The 24,053-nt window shown below is 42.9% G+C and overlaps 1 protein-coding gene across 1 annotated transcript; it reads left to right on the top strand.

The window, feature by feature from the left end:
- Nucleotides 1–9,575: 9,575 nt before the first annotated feature.
- On the top strand, nt 9,576–23,047 carry gabra4 (gamma-aminobutyric acid type A receptor subunit alpha4). The gene is given in 10 exon segments (XM_046296613.1): nt 9,576–10,197; nt 10,432–10,550; nt 11,614–11,681; nt 11,829–12,049; nt 12,264–12,346; nt 14,031–14,095; nt 14,097–14,175; nt 14,484–14,636; nt 18,628–18,884; nt 20,731–23,047. Coding segments are annotated over 10 exon segments (1,668 nt in total). The 5' UTR covers nt 9,576–10,111; the 3' UTR covers nt 21,268–23,047.
- The last annotated feature ends 1,006 nt before the right edge of the window (nt 23,048–24,053 follow it).

The raw sequence follows: 24,053 nt of genomic DNA on the forward strand, positions 1-24,053 counted from the left end.
TTTGGAACTCGGTAGTGAATGTTGCAACCGAGGTCAGATGATTTGCATGTGCTATGCACTTCAGCACTCGGCGGTCCCGTTCTGGGAGCTTGAGTGGCCTACCACTTCGCAGCTGAGCCATTGTTGCTCATAGACGTTTCCACTTCACAATAACAGCACTTACAGTTGATCAGGGCAGCTCTAGCAGGGCAGAAATTTGACGAACTGACTTGTTGGAAAGTTGGAATCCTATGACGGTGCCTTGTTGAAAGTCACTGAGCTCTTCAGTAAGGCCATTCTACTGCTACTGTTTGTCTATTGAGATTGCATCGTGTTCGTGAGTCCTGTGATGGAAAACCGCATCGCGTTAGTGAGATTTTCCTCTTTCCATAGAGTAGGCCTAACCATTGTAAGCCAAACCATTCGGCTGCTACAGACGTTTTTGGGATGGGAAGTCTCATGGTCTAACAAACACCGCTGTAGCTCGGTCACCTTCCACCGCAGATGCAGAAGGCCGCCATTGGCCGATGCGGTGGATTGACATGCAGCCCATATAAAAGAACAGGTATCTCTACTGTAAACTGATTTTGATGCTAATTACATTTCCGCCGGGGTCGCAGACATCAACTCTAGGGGGTTTTAAGAGGCATGTGTGGCAAATTCACAAACCGTGGTTAACTGTGTCGGTCTGTGCACACGAACAATTCTGCATCTTTCACATAGCAGTGGGGACTGTAGGCATATTGGTCCTCAGACAGAAGCAATACGTTTTCTAGACTATGACAACTTGTATCATACATTTGGATCATATATGGTTAAACTAGTATTCAGGGTCAGTAACTGAAAGGCATGTCCCACTATATAAATGGGACATTGTATATGTCTATGCAATCTGCTTCGCAGAAAGAATTGGAGTAAATGTAGGTTTCTTTTAGAAAGGCCAAATATAGTCTATTCAGAACCATGGCTAATGTAAATTAACAGGCAATAATTATTACATTTGCTGGGAGTGAGAGAATCCCAGGCTTGCCATGAAGCACATAATTCCCTAAATTTGCCCCAATGTTTCAGCAGTATAGTATGTCAAACGTATATTGTTCTGTCTTATTGATTTAAGGTATATGAAAGCCAAGTTTTATGTAGTGGAGTATGTGGCTACGATATACAGTATGTCATTGTTGGATTGTGCTGTATTCTTCTGTCTTGAAAATGGCTTATATATAGTATGTACTATACCTAATGTGAGGCATAGAAAACAGGTTTCAAAATAAAGAAATTGTAACGGCGTTCTTCGTTTGTTGAAAGAAAGTCGGACCGAAATGCAGCGTGGTGGTTACTCATGTCTTTAATGAATGAATCGCGGTACATGAAATAACTGATACAAATACAAAACAACAAAACGGAACGTGAAACCTAATTACAGCCTATCTGGTGAAACTACACAGAGACAGGAACAATCACCCACGAAATACACAGTGAAACCCAGGCTACCTAAATACGGTTCCCCATCAGAGACAACAAGAATCACCTGACTGTGATTGAGAACCGCCTCAGGCAGCCAAGCCTATACTAGACACACCCCTAATCAACCACAATCCCAATGCCTACAAAAAACCCAATACGACAATACAATAACCCCATGTCACACCCTGGCCTGAACAAATAATTAAAGAAAACACAAAATACTAAGACCAAAGCGTGACAGAAATAAACTATTTATATACTATGCCACTGCAAAATGAATTGCCAGTGAGACTTACTGTGAGTACTGTGCAATCCACCATTCGGATAGAAATTACTAAGAATAATGTACCTTTTCACCTTGGCCTCAAAAAACTATATCCGAGGACACCAACTCAATTATCATTTTTCCCAATGATGAAAAGCTCAGTACATAATTGTAATGGTCTCTGCCTGTTATTGACAATACCTTTACAATTATGGTGTCATAAAGCTTACTTCTGGAATATAATGAACCATTTATCATTCTTTATGATAGAGTGGTGATAGCTGGGTAATCAAAAGATACCTGATCAAGATCTAAGGGTGGAAGCGTTGTTAATAAATATCACCTGGGAGCAGTGTGCAGCGTTTTCCTTTCTGTTTTCCAATCAAAAGATCAGCCCATCGATGGGAAACCTACAGTATATGCTTGGTCCAAACACACACTCCATTGTCACTTTATAGGAACCACTGCTTGAGGCAGAGGGACAGGGTTCATGGTGTAGCTGTTGCCGCTGTACTGTACCGTCGGTCGCTCTGGATGCATTGGGGTGGAGCTGAAAAGTCCTCGGGCTCTATTTCAAAGAGGACTCTTCACAAAGATTGGTTCATCACTGTGGTAAAAATAGATTGGGATTTCATCAGAGGAAATCAGTCTCCCTTAAAGGTTTGTGCTACCCAGGAGATGGAAATGAGGGAGATTTAGCTTGGATCTACTCCACAGTCATTTTAGTCCTTTGGAATTCCTTGATTTTTCTTTTCCCACACATAAAGCCATTGTGCTAATGTTAGCTATGAGTCACCATTAAGTAAGTACAACATCGGGATGCCTTATTTATGTAATGGAGATATTGTAGATTGTGGTAATGTATTCTACTCAAGATGACTGTTTGGGGGGGTAGAGGATTGAAATGGTTGGTACTGAGGAGTCTTATGTCAGCGTTACATGCTAATGTGATGAAGTGAAGTGGACTACTCAGCTTTAACCCCCTTGTCCACTGTTGACACTTCTCCCACTAGAACTAATGTCAGTGCCTAGTCAGTGGTCCCTTGCTTTCCAGAAAGATTGGTTCTGCTTTCATTCATCCGGCTGGCAATTATCAGAAGTCATTGCTCATCCAGTTCTGCTGTGATCTGCTGGACGGTCAGTCCACAGGAGGGATTTTACATTACGCTTGACTCAGGTTCCTGCAGCTTCAGCCCACTATCACAGGCAGAACAATGTGAATTACACCCCGATGGCTTCAGACTACTTAGCTACACTTTTTTCAATGAAATATTTAGGCGCCACACTTGCATGCCACTGACCTGTCACAGCGGATGAAGGACACCACGGACAGACACTGTGCTTCTCATGCCTCGGCCCCAGTTCAGCAGCATCAAATGAGGTCAATATGCACCAAATCATCGCCATCGACAGCCCCCGTCTCTGTCAGCGAACACATCCCCTGCAGGGGCAGCTGTCATGTGGAAAACTTCCCACGTCACATGCAAATAAATGGCATCACGTCCAATCATCACGTCCAATGCTCAATTGAATGAGCTGAACCACTGTGTGTGAGCGAAGACAAGAATGACAGCAGACAAAAGATGCTTGATTTGAGTCTTCACAAGTTATCCCTGGGTGTTGTGTGGTCATTGCAAATTGGTAGGCGAAAGTAAGACTGCAAATTGTGTCCTGCGATAAAAGTGGGAAAATAAGCATTAATTAGCACCTACCGATTGTGCGGCCGATGGAATGCTTGAGGGAGAATGTTAAACCTGTCTGTTCACGTTTCCCTTCAATTAATGCTCAACATAACTCACAGCAACAATATTCAAGAGGGGAAGTTAGAGAGGAGTGCCTGTTAGCTGGAAGAGAGGCATAGAACCTAAAGTGGACAAGAGTAAATGTCACGTACACCCAAACGTACATGCAGATTACCTTTTGGTTTGCAGCTGGCAAAGACACTCATTCATAAATGGACAACAATGCATTATTTGGCTATTTCTGTCACCAGCTTCAAAACAACAAACTAGGCTAGAATAAATTACCCTTCATTCCAGATGCCCTATATAGGCTATGCATGACACAAAACAGGGTGTCTCAATTCCTGAAAGCTATCAACACCCCACTTCAAATATGTAAAAACAAAAAGAGCTTCATGAAGAAAAAAGGGGTCTCGCATCGGAATGTCTTACTGTTACAGTAAGCTCTATAACTCTATGTTGAGGGCAGCAATTGGGAATCTGGCCATGGGTCCAGCCATCTCCTGAGAGCCTCTTCTGAGAACCGAGGGCTATTTCCAGTGAACTAGTCTATTTATACAGTACTGCTCGCCTCAATAGAGAAGCAAAATTAGCCGGATCGTTCAAGCAATCAGGCCAGTAATCTGTCCGTCTAAGGGCCTTGTTGAATCAAAGCCGTGGCTTGGTTGAGTATTTTGATAGTTCAGGTCAGTTTCAATCCTCAGACTTGTGAGATTACGATCACCTCAACAAATGGAGTGTACCACAACAGGAGGTGTTTATGATAAATTAACACCTTTTCAGGAGGAAGTGATTGAGTTCATTAGCCTTTTGCTGTGTGTCTGTTTGTGAGTGGGGTGTGTGTGTAGTCATTTTTGGTGTCAAGTCCCCAACTGTGCTGGATGTGTTTGAAGCCGCTTCAGGGTACAGATACTAATGAGATGGAGTCCTCCAAGGTTATGGAATGCAGTGCACACTAATTCACAAACAACATTCATGTTGAGGCATTAAGGAAGATGCTAAAACAGACTTCCAGAATGTAAACTTTACAAAGTCACATGGTATGATATCCAAAGTTATATGGAAGACATGTACCAAACAATCACTGAAATGCATTAAAAATCTTGCAGAATCCAGCTTGTTATTACAGTAGAATGTTTTCTGGCATTTGAGCAGCTGGTGACATTTCTCCTTCTCCCATGTCCTCTCTCTCATTACTTGGTCTAATGGACATTGATGAGCCTCGTTGCTGCATGCTTTGTTTGCTGTACATACAAGCTAACACAGTATGCTCTGGCACTCGTAGGCAGCAGGTCTTTATTTCTTAAACAAGGGCGGAAATTAGGCGTTCTTTTATGAGCCATTTCTGGTGATGATTTTGCATGGGTCTCCGGGGTACGGGCTGGTGGGAGACGTAAGGAGAGGCGTAAAATAACGTTGGTGGGAAAACGTTTGCCCCAGAGCTTGTGTGTGTGTGTGTGTGTGTGTGTGTGTGTGTGTGTGTGTGTGTGTGTGTGTGTGTGTGTGTGTGTGTGTGTGTGTGTGTGTGTGTGTGTGTGTGTGTGTGTGTGTGTGTGTGTGTGTGTGTGTGTGTGTGTGTGTGTGTGTGTGTGTGTGTGTGTGTGTGTGTGTGTGTGTGTAGTGTGCTCTCATTCTCTCTCTCTCTCCGCTTTTCATGAATACATTACTCCTCTGGCGCATCAACTGTGCTCTTTATGAAGCACCCCCTCTCCAATCGATTGGTGTCCTACTGGAAACGGTAAGACTGGAAATGGACTATTGTTGCAATGCAGTCTCGTCTTCCTCTCAATTTCTCCATTCCGATGCAGTCAAATAAAGAAAGCCCCTGATTCTCTCCTCCAGTGAATATAGTTTGATATAGAGGGTTTTGAATGTGAGGCACCAAATGATGTCATCTGTGGATGCCTGTAGGCTGTACAATGCCCCACTGGTGACAATTGCTTGATGGTCTACTTGCTTGATGGTCTACTGGTCCAATGGTCCAATGGTCTACTTGCTTGATAACTTGATCCTCGTCATCCTATCATGAAAATGTAATAGTTCAATTTTAAAATGAAGGAGAATGTGAAAGGCAAAAGCAAAACGGTCTGATTAGATTTGAGCTTTCTCCTTTCCCCAGAAATTCAAAAATACCCTAGCAGTTACTGTTCATTTCTAAAAAGTAACGATAAAGAGACTACTACTGCTTTTCCACCATGTATTGGTCCCTTGGGCTTTCAAGGTGCATCCATAACACCTTTCTCCATGAAGTTGACAAGAAATGTACTCCTTGTACAACTCCTGTTTGGTCTGTATGAGCTCCGCAGACTACCTCATGGCCTCTGCAATGCTCCTGGCTCCACCATGAGAAGGATGATCACCTTCAGTGATCTGGTAACCTTTGCCCCTTCAGAGGAGAAACTGGAGAGACTGTCGACCAATGGTCTCGATCCTGCTGCGAAGAATTGAGTTCAAGTGCATCTCACTCACGTTTTCCTACAATACATGTAAATACTTGTGTGACAATAACTCTAAACATGCATTTCTAGTGTACAATTTCTAGTAGTTTCCTAGCAGGATGAATTCATATCGACTTACATTTCAATATCTGGTTTAGTCAATCCCCATCTTTATTCCCAAATCTCTTTTAATGCAGTGGTTCCTCTATTTGGATTAAGAAACCACCCCAGATTCATAAAAGCCCCAGATAAAAGCCTCTTACAGAGACTAAAGGATTTGGGTCGCATGGGTTTGCAAAATGTCTTATTTTATAACTTGGACATTGGCAGGATACTTGTCCTGTGTGGGTGTCTATGTGAATATTGCTATGCACTCCTTTACCCTTAGCAACTACTACGCACACCACTAAGTATTTCAGTTTGGGCTCAATTCAGGAAATATTTTGGACTTTAACGATCATCTTTTTCTCCCCTCTTTGGAAGATTGGGTGTTTGATGCTCATGATGAACCTTCATCCGTTGGCTTGAGAGCTGTGACCTTCCCAGGGCGTAATTTATCATTTTGATATTTAGATCGGTGCTTTGTTCAAAGTCACTATGCGTTGTAGGTTATGGGTAAAGTAACCAAATATCCTCATCCTTTGATACTGTACTGTACTTTTATCAGACTGCTTTGTGGCACAGAAAGCTGCTCCTTTCTCCCTCTCTGTGATCTCATCTCCTTGCCCCCTCTTGAGGATATCATGGAAAGATAGTCACAGTTTGCCTCCTGCATCACTTCCTCATCCGTCGCCACGGCAGCCCATGCCCCCCACCAGCAGCAGCAGATGTATGCACAACACTTGTGCTGGGCCTTTTTTGCTGAGCCGCAGGCAAATGGGACGGAAACCAAGTGACATCACCATAACCTTGCATTAGATAAAGCATTGACACACCAAACTCTGCATGTTACAATAACTGTGTCATCGTTTTGGTTCCTGAAGCACCATGATGTGTGGCACCATCTGGAGCCATGTTTTGCCTGTCATCAGATCCGATCGGAAACGATCATTAAAAATAAAGTTAGCCAAATAATCATGCCAGGCTGTAATTTGCAGCAATTGTAAATCCCTTCAAACGTTTGTAAATGAATTCAAATGCACTAGTCAACAAGATGCGCTGCAATTCAGAGAGTATGGATATATTCCCAAATGTATTAACATTACATAAAGTGGCTCTATTGAGATATCAGCCAGCTGTTTTCAAAGCTTATGGGCTTGTGCTAAGTTTGGGGATTTACCTTTGTCACTTTGTTAAATATGTCGTCACATTATGAAATGCATAAGAAGCCTAAAATAGCAAGAAACATAAACAGCAAGGCTTTAACTGATGATGATGATGGTGAGGAAGATGACTATCAATAATTGTTCACTCAGTCAAACACCTAGGCATTGATGCAGTGGAAGGTAAAACGCTGCATCTTTCATGGTATCTCTTTCCCTATGCTTGACGTGCCTCTGTTTAGCTAAGATTGGCTGGGGTGTGATTACTAGACAGCTTGACTCACGGTTCTGACTCATTGGGTTCATGTGCCAACACCGCCGTGTAGCATCATCAATCCCAGCCCCAGTGCAAAGGGGCTGCTTTCTCTCTCTACCTGCCCATTACATTCTGTGTACTCAACGCAATGACCTAAAACAATTACACACAATGACATGCTTAACATACAGCTACAATGGCATTTGTATGGCTTCGTTTTCTGTTAAAATACCATCATTTACTGTAAATCTGTATTTGAGGGGATACTGACTGAGCATGTCAGGAAAATGTCTGGATATGAGCAAAATGTTATCATTCAAATATTTTTGTTATTTTCTTCAGGTATTTAGGTTTTAAACCAGCATATTTTAGCATGGATGTACACACACACAAACCCAGTCTTATAGCCACTCACACACCACACACAAACCTACACACACGCCTGCACGTACTGTACACATGCTCACACTCAAACATGTATTCGCACACATGGGCACGCTCACACACACACAGGTGAGAAACTAGGTTATCATAGCAGTAAACTTGCTGCAGGGTATATATCTTACAGAGCAAGATAACCTGTTTCAAGGAGTCCTGGGACGTGGACTACCAAACACACACACACACACACACACACACACACACACACACACACACACACACACACACACACACACACACACACACACACACACACACACACACACACACACACACACACACACACACACACACACACACACACACACACACACACACACAGACAGAGTAAAATATGTTGATTTTTTCCATCACCGTCCTGTCCTCGTTGTAAAGCAGCACATTATTATCTTAATTAAGACTAAAACAACATCCCTTATTTGAAGGCTACAATACATGTTGTCCTCTCTAAGACAGAGGTCAGGTTAGACTATGAAAGGTCAAGATAGCATAAAAAGCTTTACATGTATTTTTACTAAAACACTTTAAGACATTCCATTGCATACATTTATGAATACTGTTACATATATGTCCAATTCTTTTCTGTACATACCCAGAGTCCTCATGTGAAACATACATATTCTAATTGAATACCATACATAAGGTGTTATAGTTGGAACAAAGCCCTCCCCATAAAGAGCATGTGCATTACTCATCCCCCACAAAGAAAGCAGTGATGCTTCAGTGTGTTGTGGGTGGACTAAGGTGGGTGGGAGGGTTGTGGGTAGAACATAGGGAACTGCTGTTACCACATGATTCCAGGGCTGCATCCTAAATGGCACCCTATTCTTTATGTGGTGCACTACTTTCCCTATAAAGTGCACTACTTTTGACTAGACTAAAATAAGTGCACTATGTAGAGAATAGGGTACCATTTGGGATGCATACTGTACCAGGTTCACGCTGACTGTTCATTGGGTGCACATTTCCAGCTCCAAATCAACCTCCTGTGTTGCCAGCACATTGTTCAGACTCCCAACAAACAGAGTTCTAATTAGCTTCTCCTCTGTTAAAGCCAGTACTGTGTAAGAGCCTAGACAGTTATGTTCTGTCTGGTTGCAGAGCAGGGATTTTACCCACACCCCACCTTCAGGTGCATAGGCTCAGAGGGGCACAGGCACACACACACGGACCTGGGCACACACACACACGTTTCCTCTACCGGTTAAGATTTAGGACACACACACACACACACACACACACACACACACACACACACACACACACACACACACACACACACACACACACACACACACACACACACACACACACACACACACACACACACACACACACACACACACACACACACACACACACACACACACACACACACACACACACACACACACACACACACACACACACACATACACTGTCTCTCTGAAGTTCCTATCTCAGGTCCAGAGAAATCTGTGAAGCAGCATGCGGCTTGTCCCAGTTCCTCTACTCTACCTGTGTGCGTGCGTGCGTCCACGTGTGTGTGTGATTGCATATTGCGACGAGACTGACCCATTTGAATCTAGAATGCAGTCTTCCACAAGCAACATGACTCCTTGAGTCTCATCAATTGCTTTAGATAAAGTGAAGTGATGGACTGATGGACTGATGCAGAATTTTTTTATTTTGCACTGAATATTTGACATACACACACGCACACACACACACAGTCATATTTGTTTTTTTTTCTCAGCGTATATGGCTTAGCATATGGTCCGCTCTCAATGAAAAAGTTTAACAGCAATTTTGTCACCATAGCTTTGGGGCGAGGGTGTAACTACATACAAGCAGTCACATCCTGATTTGAAAGCTGTTGGTCTCACCACTGGATGTATTGCGCGGCAGACGCACAATACAATTTTGCCATACAAAATTTCAGCGCAGAACAGTGCACCGTGCACGTCTATTCTATTCATCTCTCAAGTCAAACGATGGTGTGAGACTGGGGGAGAGCATACATACTGGACTGGTGGATGGATGCCAACAACTGAGAGAAGAAGGTGTTTGGTTAAGTCATCGAGCGACAGCCTGAAAGGTACGCGCGTTCAGATGCTCCGCTGGCACGGGCTTTTTTCCCCTGGCAAGAGAGAGATAACGGGAGATGCTGCTGGAGTTGCTTTTGTGCCGTTCCGCTCTCTCTGTCTCTCTGGCTTTAATCGTTCCTTGGGACAAGACATTTACCTAAGGGAGATGTGAAGAGGCTTAAAGTATGGCATGCAACGATGGTTTCTGCCAAGAAGGAGATGGTGACTGCGATGTACCCCAGTTATATTTCGACTCTCTTCTACCTTTTCTGCCTGACTGCTTGGTGAGTTTCTAAAATACATGATCTGGGGGGGGTGATTTTCTCCTGTTAGATTGGCGCGAGCTGCTCTGGTGCCGCTGTCCATGGTCCTGAAGACTCTAGGTGCTGACATCCAAAAGTGCTCAAACTGTGTCATATGGTTGTGACTCCCAATTTTGTCATCCATAGTCTGGGCATCGGGGAAGCTGCTGTCTTTAACGATAACAAACTGTTTTGATTATGTGTGTCGTTTTTCAGTGTAAAGAGAATATCTGGAACGATAAAAAAGGATGAGAGAATATATCCCGAGAATTTCACACGCATTTTAGACCGACTACTGGACGGGTATGACAACAGACTGCGACCTGGATTTGGTGGTAGGTACCTATCTGAAGCAGTGACCGTTTTCGGCTGTTGAATGAGTTTCTACGTGGCTCAGAGATGGTCGATAATTATTATCACTATTGTGCCAATGCTATTGAATAGTTTAGATAGGGTATGAGGTTGCGATCAAAATTGCATTGCATTTTTCAACCAGAGCTGTTCAATACTGTTTCAAGTGAAACATGTTGCTCTACTGAGTTACGAGCACTACCTCGCACAGATGTACAACGACATTCCATGTTTCAAAAGCTGGTCATCATGAATTGAATTAACACTTCCTTATATTCACTGCTTTGACTCTTATGTCCGACTGAAAACGGTATGCTACCTTCAAATGTTTAAGCGAGTTTAGTTATGTAATCGCTGTGGAAAAAGCCGCTTAATGCACAATTTAAGTAGAAAGAGTGCAGATGTACTTTTCGTGTCTGTCAAATCCTCCACGAGCTCAAAGTATCAGACGCACGTTTAAAGACTATGCATTTAACGAGAAGTAACCTCTTTATCGTTCATTAGGCCTACAGCAATGACATCTGACATGCATGTCGTTGTGCTTGAAAATACCTTAAGCTACGCTCTTCAACTCAACCCTAAAAAATATTCCAACTCAGGGCGCGTAAAACTTCAGAACTCACCCTTCAAGTGTGCATAGCATAGGTTAGATACTGATCGGCTTGTCCCAGAGGTTTATGTTTTAAACCTATTTAGCTATTTTGCATTCCATTATATGCATGCTTAAAAACTGGTGCAGGTTGTTAGGTAGTCATAAGCTATAGACTATTGCATACAGGGCATTGCCGGCTATTTGGGTTAGTCGTTTTGGCACACATCCACACAGCACTACCAACCCAACGTTTGGCCCATTTTAGGCTGTTTCTGGGGTTTCATGTTTTACATATTATTCCAGGCCTACAGGTGAATACAGGTCAAATGAGGGTTGATGCTTAAAGGGTGGACTAGCAAACCAGAACTACTAGTCTAAGGTCTATTGGGGCTGTAATGAGATATGCCTAGGATATTCTAGGTATTGTGAAGCTGATTCAATTGTTCTCTCAATAGGTCCAGTGACAGAGGTGAAAACAGACATTTATGTGACAAGTTTCGGGCCTGTCTCTGATGTTGAAATGGTATGTACCAAATCAAGAATTTGAAACAGATGAGTACCCGAAAATAAGTTTGACTGACCATGCACTTATCTTTTCATATAAGAATGAAGTCCCAAACATAACTGTTTATTTCTGACATTTGCCAATTTCTGTCTTTTGCTTCCTCAGGAGTACACCATGGACGTGTTCTTCAGACAGACATGGATGGACAGGAGGCTGAGGTATGAGGGGCCTATCGAGATCCTCCGCCTCAACAACATGATGGTCTCCAATGTGTGGACTCCAGACACCTTCTTCAGGAATGGCAAGAAGTCTGTGGCCCACAACATGACTGCCCCCAACAGGCTATTCCGCATTATGAAGAACGGCACCATTCTTTACACCATGAGGTAATACATTTGCCAAAATGCTTTACACCCTGATGCTTACCCAGCATGCCAGTGTTACAATGCTAAGTGCTATTCAGCCTACCTACAGTATCCATCATAAAAGTAGGGCCCCACTGTATAGATATGATGCGTGTTTGAGTTCTGTTTAGACGGGTCCCAACTCTCTCCAACTCCCATTGGTTCTAATATGTTTGGGTTTATGTGTCCCCAATAGGTTGACTATCAGTGCAGAGTGTCCCATGAAGCTGGTTGACTTCCCCATGGATGGACATGCATGCCCTCTCAAGTTTGGAAGCTGTAAGTATGATATGACACTGTCTATTCTAATACTGTATCAGGAGCGACTTGATGAAGTGGTTCTTAGTCCTTGTTCTGATGACATGCATACTTCGGGAACACTGTGTATTTATTGACATACACCCCAAAGCAAATCCACTTGTACTGTTTCTTAGTAGATCTTAAACCTGACACTGTTTACGTGCTTACATGCTTTCATAGTAAACTCATTTGTCCTTCGTCTCAATTCATTTATGTGGATGGAATGTTTTTAAAAAACCTATTTATACTTCAATGCACTAAATCTGTCCCAGTTCGTCACATAAATGAAGTTGACTAATTGGGTTAGAAAAATATACCATTCTATTGTAATACCATTACCATATGAATTGTCAAATTCTTCCAGCTTTGTCATATTTGAGGATTTCAGACATATTCCCAGAGTGAGAAGTAATTACTTTTCTGACTAAAATGCTAATAATACATTACATTCTTTTTGTACCAAAAACAGAACAAAGAAACCCAAAGTCAGCACTATTATTCATAATGAGAGGTCAGCAAAACAGTGACTTATCTCTGATGAAAGGATCTCTCCAATGAGCCTTCTTTCTTGTCAGAAAACAGCAGTGATTTAAGATAACATCTGCTGGGGGGAAAACTAAAGAAAGGAGGAGGAATGAAGGATGGTTTTAACATGCACTTCCCAATCCTCCACCAATCTGTTATCAGCAATTGTGACATTGTAGAGGTAGAGGACAAAACAGATTCCTCTGTTATCATTCTGTCACATTACTCTTGGTTTAAGATAGTACCTTCCCATCCTCCCATCCCATCCTCCCATCCTGGCCCAGAGTCAGGGAAGTAGATGTTGGACCCGATGGTGTAAAGGTCAGAATCCCTCTCCTCGCCCCTGGTTAGCTCAGACCTATTCCGGTTCTCTCCAGAGCTGGTGTGTGTCGGAGCGCCACGCAGCTTTCTGCTCCACAACATGCCCCAGCTGGCCCATTTCCCCGGCGCAGTTGGTGTCCTGCCGACTTCGAGTCCCCTGTGGGAAACGGCAAATGAGAACAACGTAAGGGGGCGTAGCCGGAGACAGACCCTAACATAAACCCAAGCTTGTGTTCTCGTTTTTCTTTCAGCCCTGTCTTATAGGAACTCTCATGTCACATTTCACTGTTTTTGCAACATCGTTGCAACGGTGGATATGCAAAAACATTGTACCAAAGAGCTTGTGAGACCGGGTAGTTTGTTTAAAAGCCAACTTATTGCTATTGCTATTGTACTACTCATGTTCAATCAAATTGTGAGGAAAAGATATCTGAAAATCCAGAGAGTGTACCATTTGAGGTGATCTTCAACATTTGCATGTATTAAGTCAGTGAGTGAAGTGCAGATCAAGTGGGGAAATCATGTGTGACTGGACTTTTCACCATCACGTCAATATGTCTCTTTCAAATGCATTGTGATCACCTGACTAAATGGGGGAGATTTTCTCATTTCTCATGTCCACAGAGCTTAGAGTTATGAAGAGGATGTCACCGGCTTACAGTAGTCATTCTTTCAGTGACATTCTCTCTATCCTATAATTCATCCTCTCCTCTCTCTCTGTCTCACTCTACAATTTAGAATTGGCCTCAACCCCCCCCCCCCCCCCCCCCCCACCACTTGAGAGTTTAATCCAAATCTTTTCCTTCTCCACCCTCAGATGCATACCCTAAAACAGAGATGATCTATACCTGGACCAAAGGACCACAGTATTCAGTGGAGGTTCCCCCCAGAATCCTCCAGCCTAGTGCAGTACGATCTCATTGGCCACACTGTCAGTAGTGAAGAGGTCAAGTCAATCACAGGTATGATGGGCTGGTGAAAAGCTACTTACCATTGGTTAGATATAGTTGATATCCCCAACTCTGATGATGGTGATGCCATTCTTTGTTAATAATCATTTACATTTCTTCATCAGTTCTTACTTGGGTTTGGAATGTTTTCCCTACAGTGTCTTTGTCCAAATAACTGTTTGACACCATGTACCTAAGAGAACAGAGAAGACACAATAAAAACCCCATGCTACCAGGAGTCCATTATTTCCTGTCCTCTTACTCATTGTCTCATGCCAGTCATGAACTAATCAACTGTGATATCTATGGCTATCCGCCAGGTGAATACGTGGTGATGACAGTGCACTTCCACTTGAAGCGGAAAATGGGCTACTTCATGATTCAGACGTATATCCCCTGCATCATGACAGTAATCCTCTCCCAAGTGTCCTTCTGGATAAATAAGGAATCGGTCCCGGCTCGAACAGTCTTCGGTAAGTATTACTCACAAATCCCGCCATTCTGTAGAATACGTCTGTTGAGAGGCTGAGAAGATGCAAATGTGAAGAGGGAAGTGCCTCTTCTGTGTCGTCTCTGTCTCCATTTTTTGTAGCTGTGTAGCCAGAGCATTCAACGTTCTGTCTTTAGCCTCTCCCACATCTATTAAGGTCTACGCTTAATGAAATGTGTGTTATACTTCTATTTTTGTTATCCATCAAATTGGCAGTTGCATTTGCCAATATGCCCACTTGTACAGAAACAGAAGTGTTCAGTCCCCAATGTGGGTGGAGTCAGAAATGAAAGAGTACACCTTTAAGCTGGGAACCTTGTGCACCTTTCATGGAATTAGTGTACTTTACCAGATGTTCATCACATATCCTCTGTCTGTTTGCCTGGTCTCCTATCAATTCCACACCACCTTTCCCTTCGTTGCGTAATCAGACTTTTACAAGTGCTCTGTGTAAATCTGCATTTCTGTATTGCATAATTGAGTATCCATTTCTTGTATTATAGTCTTCAGTCTTATTCTTTTTCATGCCCATTTAGTTTGCTGAACTGAAATTAACTTTAGCACTTAATTAACCTCTCCTGGATTTTTTTTAGTGAGTTGTAGACATGGATAGAATTTTAGCTATCTTGAGACTAGTACTTTTTAGACGGGACTAATAGAAAATGAGCCAAACTAGCCTGTCGGTTAGTACCATTTTTCTCTTTTGAAATATCCCATAGCACAGATTTTGGACACGGGCTAATAAAAATTGCTGTCTACTAGCCTGGCTGGCCAGTGCCCAAAATCCTTCAATTCCATGCCTGGTTGTAAAGGATTAGCTGTGTAGGATAGGGTCCGTTTAGTATGGAAGAAATCTAGTGCACGTGGCTGAGTAATGTAAGGTCAGTGGTTTCTGAAGTGTACTGTTGTCCTCCTGCTAGCTTCTTCTATTTCTTCAATATTGATTGCTGGCATGTTGGTTATATGGGTGATTACTGGGGTGTTGGTTTTATGGATGATTGCTGGGGTGTTGGTTTTATGGATGATTGCTGGGGTGTTGGTTATGTGGGTGATTGCTGGGGTGTTGGTTATGTGGGTGATTGCTGGGATGTTGGTTATATGGGTGATTACTGGGCTGTTGGTTTTATGGATGATTGCTGGGGTGTTGGTTTTATGGATGATTGCTGGGGTGTTGGTTTTATGCATGATTGCTGGGGTGTTGGTTTTATGGGTGATTGCTGGGGTGTTGTTTATATGGGTGATTACTGGGGTGTTGTTTATATGGATGATTACTGGGGTGTTGTTTATATGGATGATTACTGGGGTGTTGTTTATATGGATGATTACTGGGGTGTTGTTTATATGGGTGATTACTGTGGTGTTGTTTATATGGATGATTACTGGGGTGTTGTTTATATGGATGATTACTGGGGTGTTGTTTATATGGATGATTACTGGGGTGTTGTTATGGATGATTACTGGGGTGTTGTTTATATGGGTGATTACTGGGGTGTTGTTTATATGGATGATTACTGGGGTGTTGTTTATATGGATGATTACTGGGGTGTTGTTTATATGGATGATTACTGGGGTGTTGTTTATATGGATGATTACTGGGGTGTTGTTTATATGGGTGATTGCTGGGGTGTTGTTTATATGGGTGATTGCTGGGGTGTTGTTTATATGGATGATTACTGGGGTGTTGTTTATATGGGTGATTGATGGTGTGTTAGTTATATGGGTGCTTGCTGGTGTGTTGGTTATGTGGGTGCTTGCTGGAGTGTTTGTTAAATGGGTGATTGCTGGTGTGTTGGTTATGTGAGTGATTGCTGGGGTGTTGTTTATATGGGTTATTGCATGTGTGTTGGTTATGTGGGTGATTGCAGGGGTGTTGGTTATATGGATGATTACTGGGGTGTTTGTTATATGGGTGTCTATGAGGATGTGTGACTTTCATGGGCACCACTGTAAAATAATTGGAGGATATATTTTTTTTTTTGGGGGGGGGGTTACTGTTTTGGCTGATCCAGTGGGGTTGGTAGTTGAAAATACAGTAGGTTTAATGTCATGAGAAGGTAATTGCTTTTTGCTCTTGCATGTGTTGATGGAAATATACATTTCTTTATGAGCACCCACTTTTGGCACTTTGTTACATGCTACTCCACATGATGTTGGTTACTGCGTCTGTTTCATCTGAGGGCCTATTCATTTAGCCCGCTGACTTTCTTTCAGGGACACATATCGCTGACTCAATGGGTTCTACTCATATCTCAGCAGCTGTAGAGGCCAGTGTGTGTTATTCCACAGCCACATTGATTCACACAACGCCCCAATGCATCCCCTCAGTCCCCTCCCGTCTCAATGGCAAGCTAATGAAACTGTCCAATATGTGACAGGAGGGTGTCGTGGGAACATAAATATTGTTGCATTGGCCAATCCCCCGGGCTGTGGGGCTGTTACAGTACTCTCTCGTCTCTCGCGTGTGTGTGGGAGTGTGCACTAACGTACAGGCTGACTGGAATTTTCTTCCCTTCTCTCCTCTTCCCACGATATAACGTTCCATTTTCTGACTCTGTGACTCCAAGCCTGGCACATATAATGGTTGTAGAGGAGGGAAAAAAGACATTGACTTGAGGGATGATTAGCAAAGCTCCCCCTGGAGGCTCAATGTGTTATTGTCTGGTGAATTTGACATTGACGTCATATAAAACTAGCCTGGTCTCAGATATGTTTGTCCAATCAATGTCTGGCATGACAAAGGCCATAGGGGTTGGCAAAACAGCACAATGAGATCTGGGACCAGGCTAATGAAACTGGCTCCGCCTCTTGAACATGCACTGGTCATGTTAACCATTCTGTTCCAATCCAAGAAACCTTCATTAAAGCAATGAGATCCATTCTGTCCGAATCCAAGCAATTTTATAGCAATGAGACCCATTCTGTCCTAATCCAAGCAACCTAAATCAATGAGACCCATTCTGTCCTAATCCAAGCAATTTTAAAGCAATAAGACCCATTCTGTGCTAATCCAAGCAACTCCAAAGCAATGCGTTCTAATCTTAACAATGTGTCACAAGATAAGGAATTAAAAAGGAAGGGGTTCCAATAGAAACAGGCATTATTCAAAAATTGGATTAAAATCAGCCACACCTCGTTAATCTGTATCAAGAACGATTGTGCCTCTGATCTCACCAATTAACCCAATGAAAGACACGAATATGAACTAATATCCTAATATTAAAGCTAATATCTACCTCTGGATATTTCATCCTCGGAATCATACATTACAGAATCGTCCAGTGGTCGGCTGAGTTTAGACACATAATTATGCTGCGAGTCACGTCAGAGCAGGTGGCCTGGCGGTACATATTGTGTCATATCTCTAACATAAAGGTGATTTTCACTAAATCACATTTATAGCTATTTGCTAATAATCCCAAGGACATGTGACCTACAAGTTTATTGTAACTCCCCAGTTATTGTAATGGTATGATCCTTGGCGCAGGTCGGATTGGTTATTGTTTAAAAGGGAATTAGAGAGGAGGGAAAGTAGGTATGCTACGGGGTCGCTAGGGCAATCTCATTAAGAGGGAACGCATTGGAAGCAAAGGTCAATAGGTCATCGACTGGAGGTTTACAGGTCATTCTAGTGTCACAAACATTCCGTTTCCTATTTTTCATATTTAGCATTAAGGCTGTCATGCATTGCTTTGTGTGCTGCATTTTCTAAATCATTTTCATAGATTTTCTAAGAAGTTGTAGACCTGAACTAGCACACCTGATTCAATTAGTTATGTGATTGATGATTAGTTGATCAGTTGAATCAGGTGTGCTAGTTCAATACATTGAACAGCTGGGGGTCCCTGAGGAAAGGTTTGAGTCATTCTGATATAGAGGACGGTTAGGCCTACTGTTTTAGTTGTATTAGTTTAGTGTGTTGATGTAACTTGTATTATTTTGACTACAGCCAAGGTTAAACTTTTTCTCATTTTCAGGCATCACCACAGTCTTGACCATGACCACGTTGAGCATCAGCGCGCGCCACTCCCTCCCCAAGGTCTCCTACGCCACCGCCATGGACTGGTTTATTGCCGTGTGTTTTGCCTTTGTCTTCTCCGCCCTCATCGAGTTCGCTGCCGTCAACTACTTTACCAACGCGGAGATGGAGAGACTGAAAAGGAAGCCGGCAAAATGCCCACCGGCCCCCCAAACAACCCCAGTGAAAGTGAAGGATATGGAGGAAGTTCTGCAGGTGAGACTTAAGACTTATTTTCATTCCCTTTACCCCTCAGAGACTGCCGTGTGCACTCCCCTTGCTAATTTGTTTGCTAATCTCATCAAATGGAGATTCAATTCAAGTCTAAAATATCAGCGATATTGAAAGGCCATGTTTTTCAAACTTTCCGATTTGCTTTAAAGACTCTTTTGTGACAGATGAGAATTAAAGAAGCGTTTACAATGACTGGCATTTCATGAATCACATGGTGATCACCCATTCAAAGAAATGCATTGGAAATGTCAGACAATACTATAACTGAAAGTTACTTTATCATTGATAGTTTGAAGTATCTCGCCCCCCCTCTTTCTCTGTACCGCTCTGTCTTTGTACCCCTCTTTCTCTCTCTCACTTGCTCTCCATGATAGCATGAGCAAGAAGCATGATGACGATTCACTTCCTGAAGGCCTAATAACAATAGTAAATGGTGAACACACATTAAGTTTGGCCTGTTTAGAGTACAGCTGTCTGCTTAGATCAATGCACGCCATTTGTAATCCAGCGCAGAGGCTTAGCAATATTATCCCTAAAAATTCTAAATATGCTCTGAATGTCCTACATGTGCTTGCTTTCTTGTGATTAAAAAAAGACTCTCCAGCATTTTAAGATACACGTGTTTTGAAGACATGCGTTATAGAATGGGTAACGTGTTAAATAGTAATAATAATAATTGACCTATAGTTGCAATGTGACGCAAACATGTTGTTGTTCAGCATTTTACAATCTGTTCTCTTGAAAGCATATGCGTGCCTAAAGCGTGTGTAATGGGGTTTGACCAAACATGTTTTTATTGAATTCATTACTCCATACATGTGATCTGTCAAACACAGGCCTACTGTAGTAAGAACACAATCCTACATTTTAGGGCATTACATTGTGCGGTGTTACATTTCTTGCGTCACAGTCCAACTGTTGATTTGATGGCTGATTCCCACCAGAAAACAGCCATACATTCCCCCTTTGTGGCCCGAAGACTTAGTTAGTTTCTCTGTGGATCTCAAATCCTCGTGTGGAATAATCTCGCCTGAAAGCAGTTTAGTGACAACGGCACATCAATGGATTAGCAGGTTGCCACGGCAACACAGCCGGGTCACGTGTGTGTGTGTGTATATAGGTTTCAGATGCCTCTTTTCCTAGAGAGCCGTGGCCCCAGCCCCAGTGGGGAAATCTGCTCGGCATTAGGACCTGTGGCGTATATTGATGTGGCGCAGATTTTTCTAAGCCTTACCTTCCAGCCATAGTGTTGTCAAACTTAGCCTAGAATCCCCCGTTCTCTGCCTCACATCTCTCAGACAGGAGGCCATATGGTTAGCTGTTTAGACACATTCCATTGGGAGTCAGTGGGGGATTTATTACTGGTGAGGCTGTGGTTAGAGTGCAGCAGCGCCCTCTACTGGGGTTGAAATACTATGATTGCTCTCAGGAGATGAGCTCTTTTGATGTTTTACTGTACTGCCACACCACCCCATGGAACAGTGCTTGTGACATAAGTTTGTGTGAAATTACCGAAAACCTACCCAAATAATGTCTTTGAGCTGGGTTATTCTACCATACAAACTAAAGTAAGCCAGTCATATTCAGGCCCATAGGCCAAGTTTAGAATGGGAGGTTTCTGGCTGTTTTATCCTGATAGTCCTCTTGCACAGAGAGTTCTATATAGTTCATATTTATCAGCACAATACCATTGTCATATTTTACCTTACCACAAAGAATTAAGTGAATGTCTAATTTCAGTCAAATGTCTCCTCTTCAAGGTGTGTGCTCTTGTTGTTGCACAGTTCACTGCAATATGGGTTTTTTGCTTATTTTTCCTCCTCCACAGCATAACCCGGATACCAATGGGAACCTTCGCAAACGGATGAACTATATGTCCCAGCAAGACATCCAGAAAGCTGAGTCATACAGCACAGCAGCTACAGGGGTAACCAGGAGACAACCCCAGTCTGGCCAATCGTCTTCATCCACGGGGTCGACTGGGGACACCATCATCCTACCCCACTCCAGCCCCGGCCCTGCCAGCCTACCGAACACCTCCTTCACCACCCTGTCCGTCAAGAACACGCCCCCGGCTCCACCCACCACCCCGACAATACCAGCCAATCAGAGCCAGCCCACTGCTGACTCCTCCCTCCAGGACCTCCTAGGACCTAGACTGGAGCACATTCAACTGATGGGTAAAAATGAGCCCAAGCAGTCGCCATGCTCCCAGCCGACCACCACCGGTATGGGCGGGACCAGTAAAATCGATAAGTACGCTCGCATCCTGTTCCCAGTGTCCTTCGGAGCCTTCAACATGGTCTACTGGGTGGTTTACTTGTCCAAAGACACTATGGAGGCCAAATTTCGAGGCCAAATCTAGTTTCTAGCTCCTCTAGGGGTGATCTTGGGAATATTGTTCTACACACTGTATCATGACGGGATAACAGCAATGAGTTCTCTTGAATCCTATCAGAGATCTGGAGAAACGAAAGATGACATGACAAGGAAACCAAACATGCTGGACAAGAGCCTTAAATAATTACACCTAGGAATACTAAGCTCAGAACATCTGTTTGTTTCATTTTCTAGAGGGCTTCTGAGAATGCGCATGGTAACACAACCATTCCAAATATGCCTGAATCAAACAAATCACAACTAGGCCATACCCTGAGTGGCCATATCCAATATGCAATACAGTAATTGTTTGATGGATTGGTTAGTTTTAATGTTAGCAAGTACGGTCACTGACACAAAATACAGTAATTACTGATCTTGGCTAATAGATCCCTCTAGTCTTAGCAGGCGTTGCTACAATGACAAAGGATTAGGAGTCACAATATCGCTGAGGGTGAGCCGGACACACTACAAGTCACAAGGTGTCAAGAAGAACAGAGATGTATTGACAAGCAGATTTGGGGTGTATTTTCTCCCTTACTGATAAACACCAGTAGATATCTGGGTATGTTGCCATTTGTTCTGGTATCAGATGGAGATCCATTTTGTCCACTCAAATCTACCAAGCCTGTACAGCGAACCTCGACCAAGCTTTGTTAATAAGCGTAGAATGAGGTTACCATACATGCTGGCCTACTTTGCTCAGTACCCTACAAACAACATTTCCAGGGGATAAGGTTCCTCTAAGCCCTATTAGTTCAATATTCTGAGTACATTCCCTCCAACAACATTCTAGGGAGTCTTTGGTTGAATGTTCAACTATGAAATTATGTGTTTTTCTTTTACGTATTCTGTTTCTGGAACAGTGTATTAATGTATTCATTAAACATGAACTAAGAATATTGATAACTCACAACAGAATATATTGTAGGAATTTGGTGAAACCCTTTGTTTTGGAAACATTTCCTCTGAGTTCAGGGGTGTTAATTTCTTTGCATATGTGGGGGCCTGATTGAGGGTTTTCATAGGCCTTTCATGTACGGCACCTGTTATTGTCCATCATGAGGTCAGAGGAAGGATCATTCCCCATATCATAATTTGTTACATTGGTGTAGAATGCAACTATGAGACCATCAGAGACCACAAGTTACGTCGGTTAGGGACTTGAGAGATCGGGAGGAACGTGTATAGTGACTATGCAATTCTCTCTGGGCGTTTCCTAGTGCATTAGCCTTGAGTGCTGAGGGTCTTTAGGGTCCTATACCAACTTTGGATAGCTTTCCACTGTTAAGGTACAAAGTTCCACATTTCTCAGTCCTAAATGTGCCATGTCCATGGCATCTATGCAACCTCTCTTATAGTAAAAGTATACTGCTGTCTCCCTGAGGACAGCTCCGCTCTCGTTATCAGCTGAGGTGATGTCATCTGCAGAGGCATGGTTAGTGACTTTCCTAATGCCTGGTTTCCTGCTAATGGCTATTATCACCCAGACAGGTCTTACATAGTTGGCCCCTCAGTCACTGTTGACATAATAGTGCATTAAGTTCCTGCAGATGGGGCTCAAAACAGAGAGGCTGATAGACAGCTCAATATGTCTGCCACAGCCTCATGTCTCCTTGATGCACTCGTGTGAAATTGATTCTGCACTCCCAACTACACACACACACAATCACACATCCACGTACAACACACACATACTTTAAGGAACTTGTTCGCAACCGGTGGAATGGTGTGTTATGATGCATTTTGTGTGTTCTTTTCCCCAGCTGTCCTGGTCTGTAGTTGTTGAGGGATCGAGTGGGTTTTTCAGAAAGACGGGAAGGGACGTGATGGTCAGTATTTTCTCTCAATAACACACCTTGCCTAGTGATTGATCAGGTGTCACCTTCAGACTTGGAGGGAGTTGCAATGGTTAGTGGAAGAACAGCATCTAGTAAAGATGAGGTTGCTTGTTGAAATAATTTCAGGCTAGACTGCGGCCGGCTAATGAAAGTTGGGTCTTACCTAAAGAGCTCCTGGTTGCTGTGTGGGAGCAGCGAAACAAGTGTAGCGAGTCTAGTGTATATATGCAGAGAGCTCTTGCAGAGGATGTGGTTGACTGGTTACGTCTGATACAAAAGCATCCCCCTGGGTGTTCAGCCAGAGTACAGCAGAGGGGGGAGGGAGGTCATTATGCAGGCCCAATAAAGGAACACATCGACATCACTTTTATTCGTACAGGCCCTCAGTATGTTTGGTCTACGTCTTGAATATCTAAATGAGACTGCTAAGAAGAAGACCTGTGGATATGATGTGTTAACTCACCGCAAACCCAGGCCTAATCTGTCCACCGCTTAAGCCCAATGGTTGAAAAAATGTGGCCCCTAAAGATGTTCTCAGACATGGTCCTGAAGGTCAGTAGATCAATTGATGGAACATAAGCTAGTTATAAAAGCAATGTACTTTCAAGTCAATAACATGTGCGATTACTTTTCGGTGTAATTGTGTTTTACCCAAAAGACTTGTGTGGTTTGTGTTCTTATGTGGCAAGCATCATTTCAGCTTGGAAATCACATTAGGCTTCCTCCACCAATTTGAACATGTCTGTCATACTGGACTCCGATGCTGAGCTTTGTCTTTGTTTTCTGTTTTAGGGATGATTTCACAGACCTAGATCAGCCTATTCCTATCTACTGCCATTGGAAGAGAATCAGATTTGGAATTGACTTAGCAATGTAAATATTTGTCTCTGAGAATAACTGGAGATATTTTTTTTCATTGTACAAGCAGTTA

This window comes from Oncorhynchus gorbuscha, linkage group LG13, assembly GCF_021184085.1.
Source record: "Oncorhynchus gorbuscha isolate QuinsamMale2020 ecotype Even-year linkage group LG13, OgorEven_v1.0, whole genome shotgun sequence".
Classification (NCBI taxonomy): domain Eukaryota; kingdom Metazoa; phylum Chordata; class Actinopteri; order Salmoniformes; family Salmonidae; genus Oncorhynchus; species Oncorhynchus gorbuscha.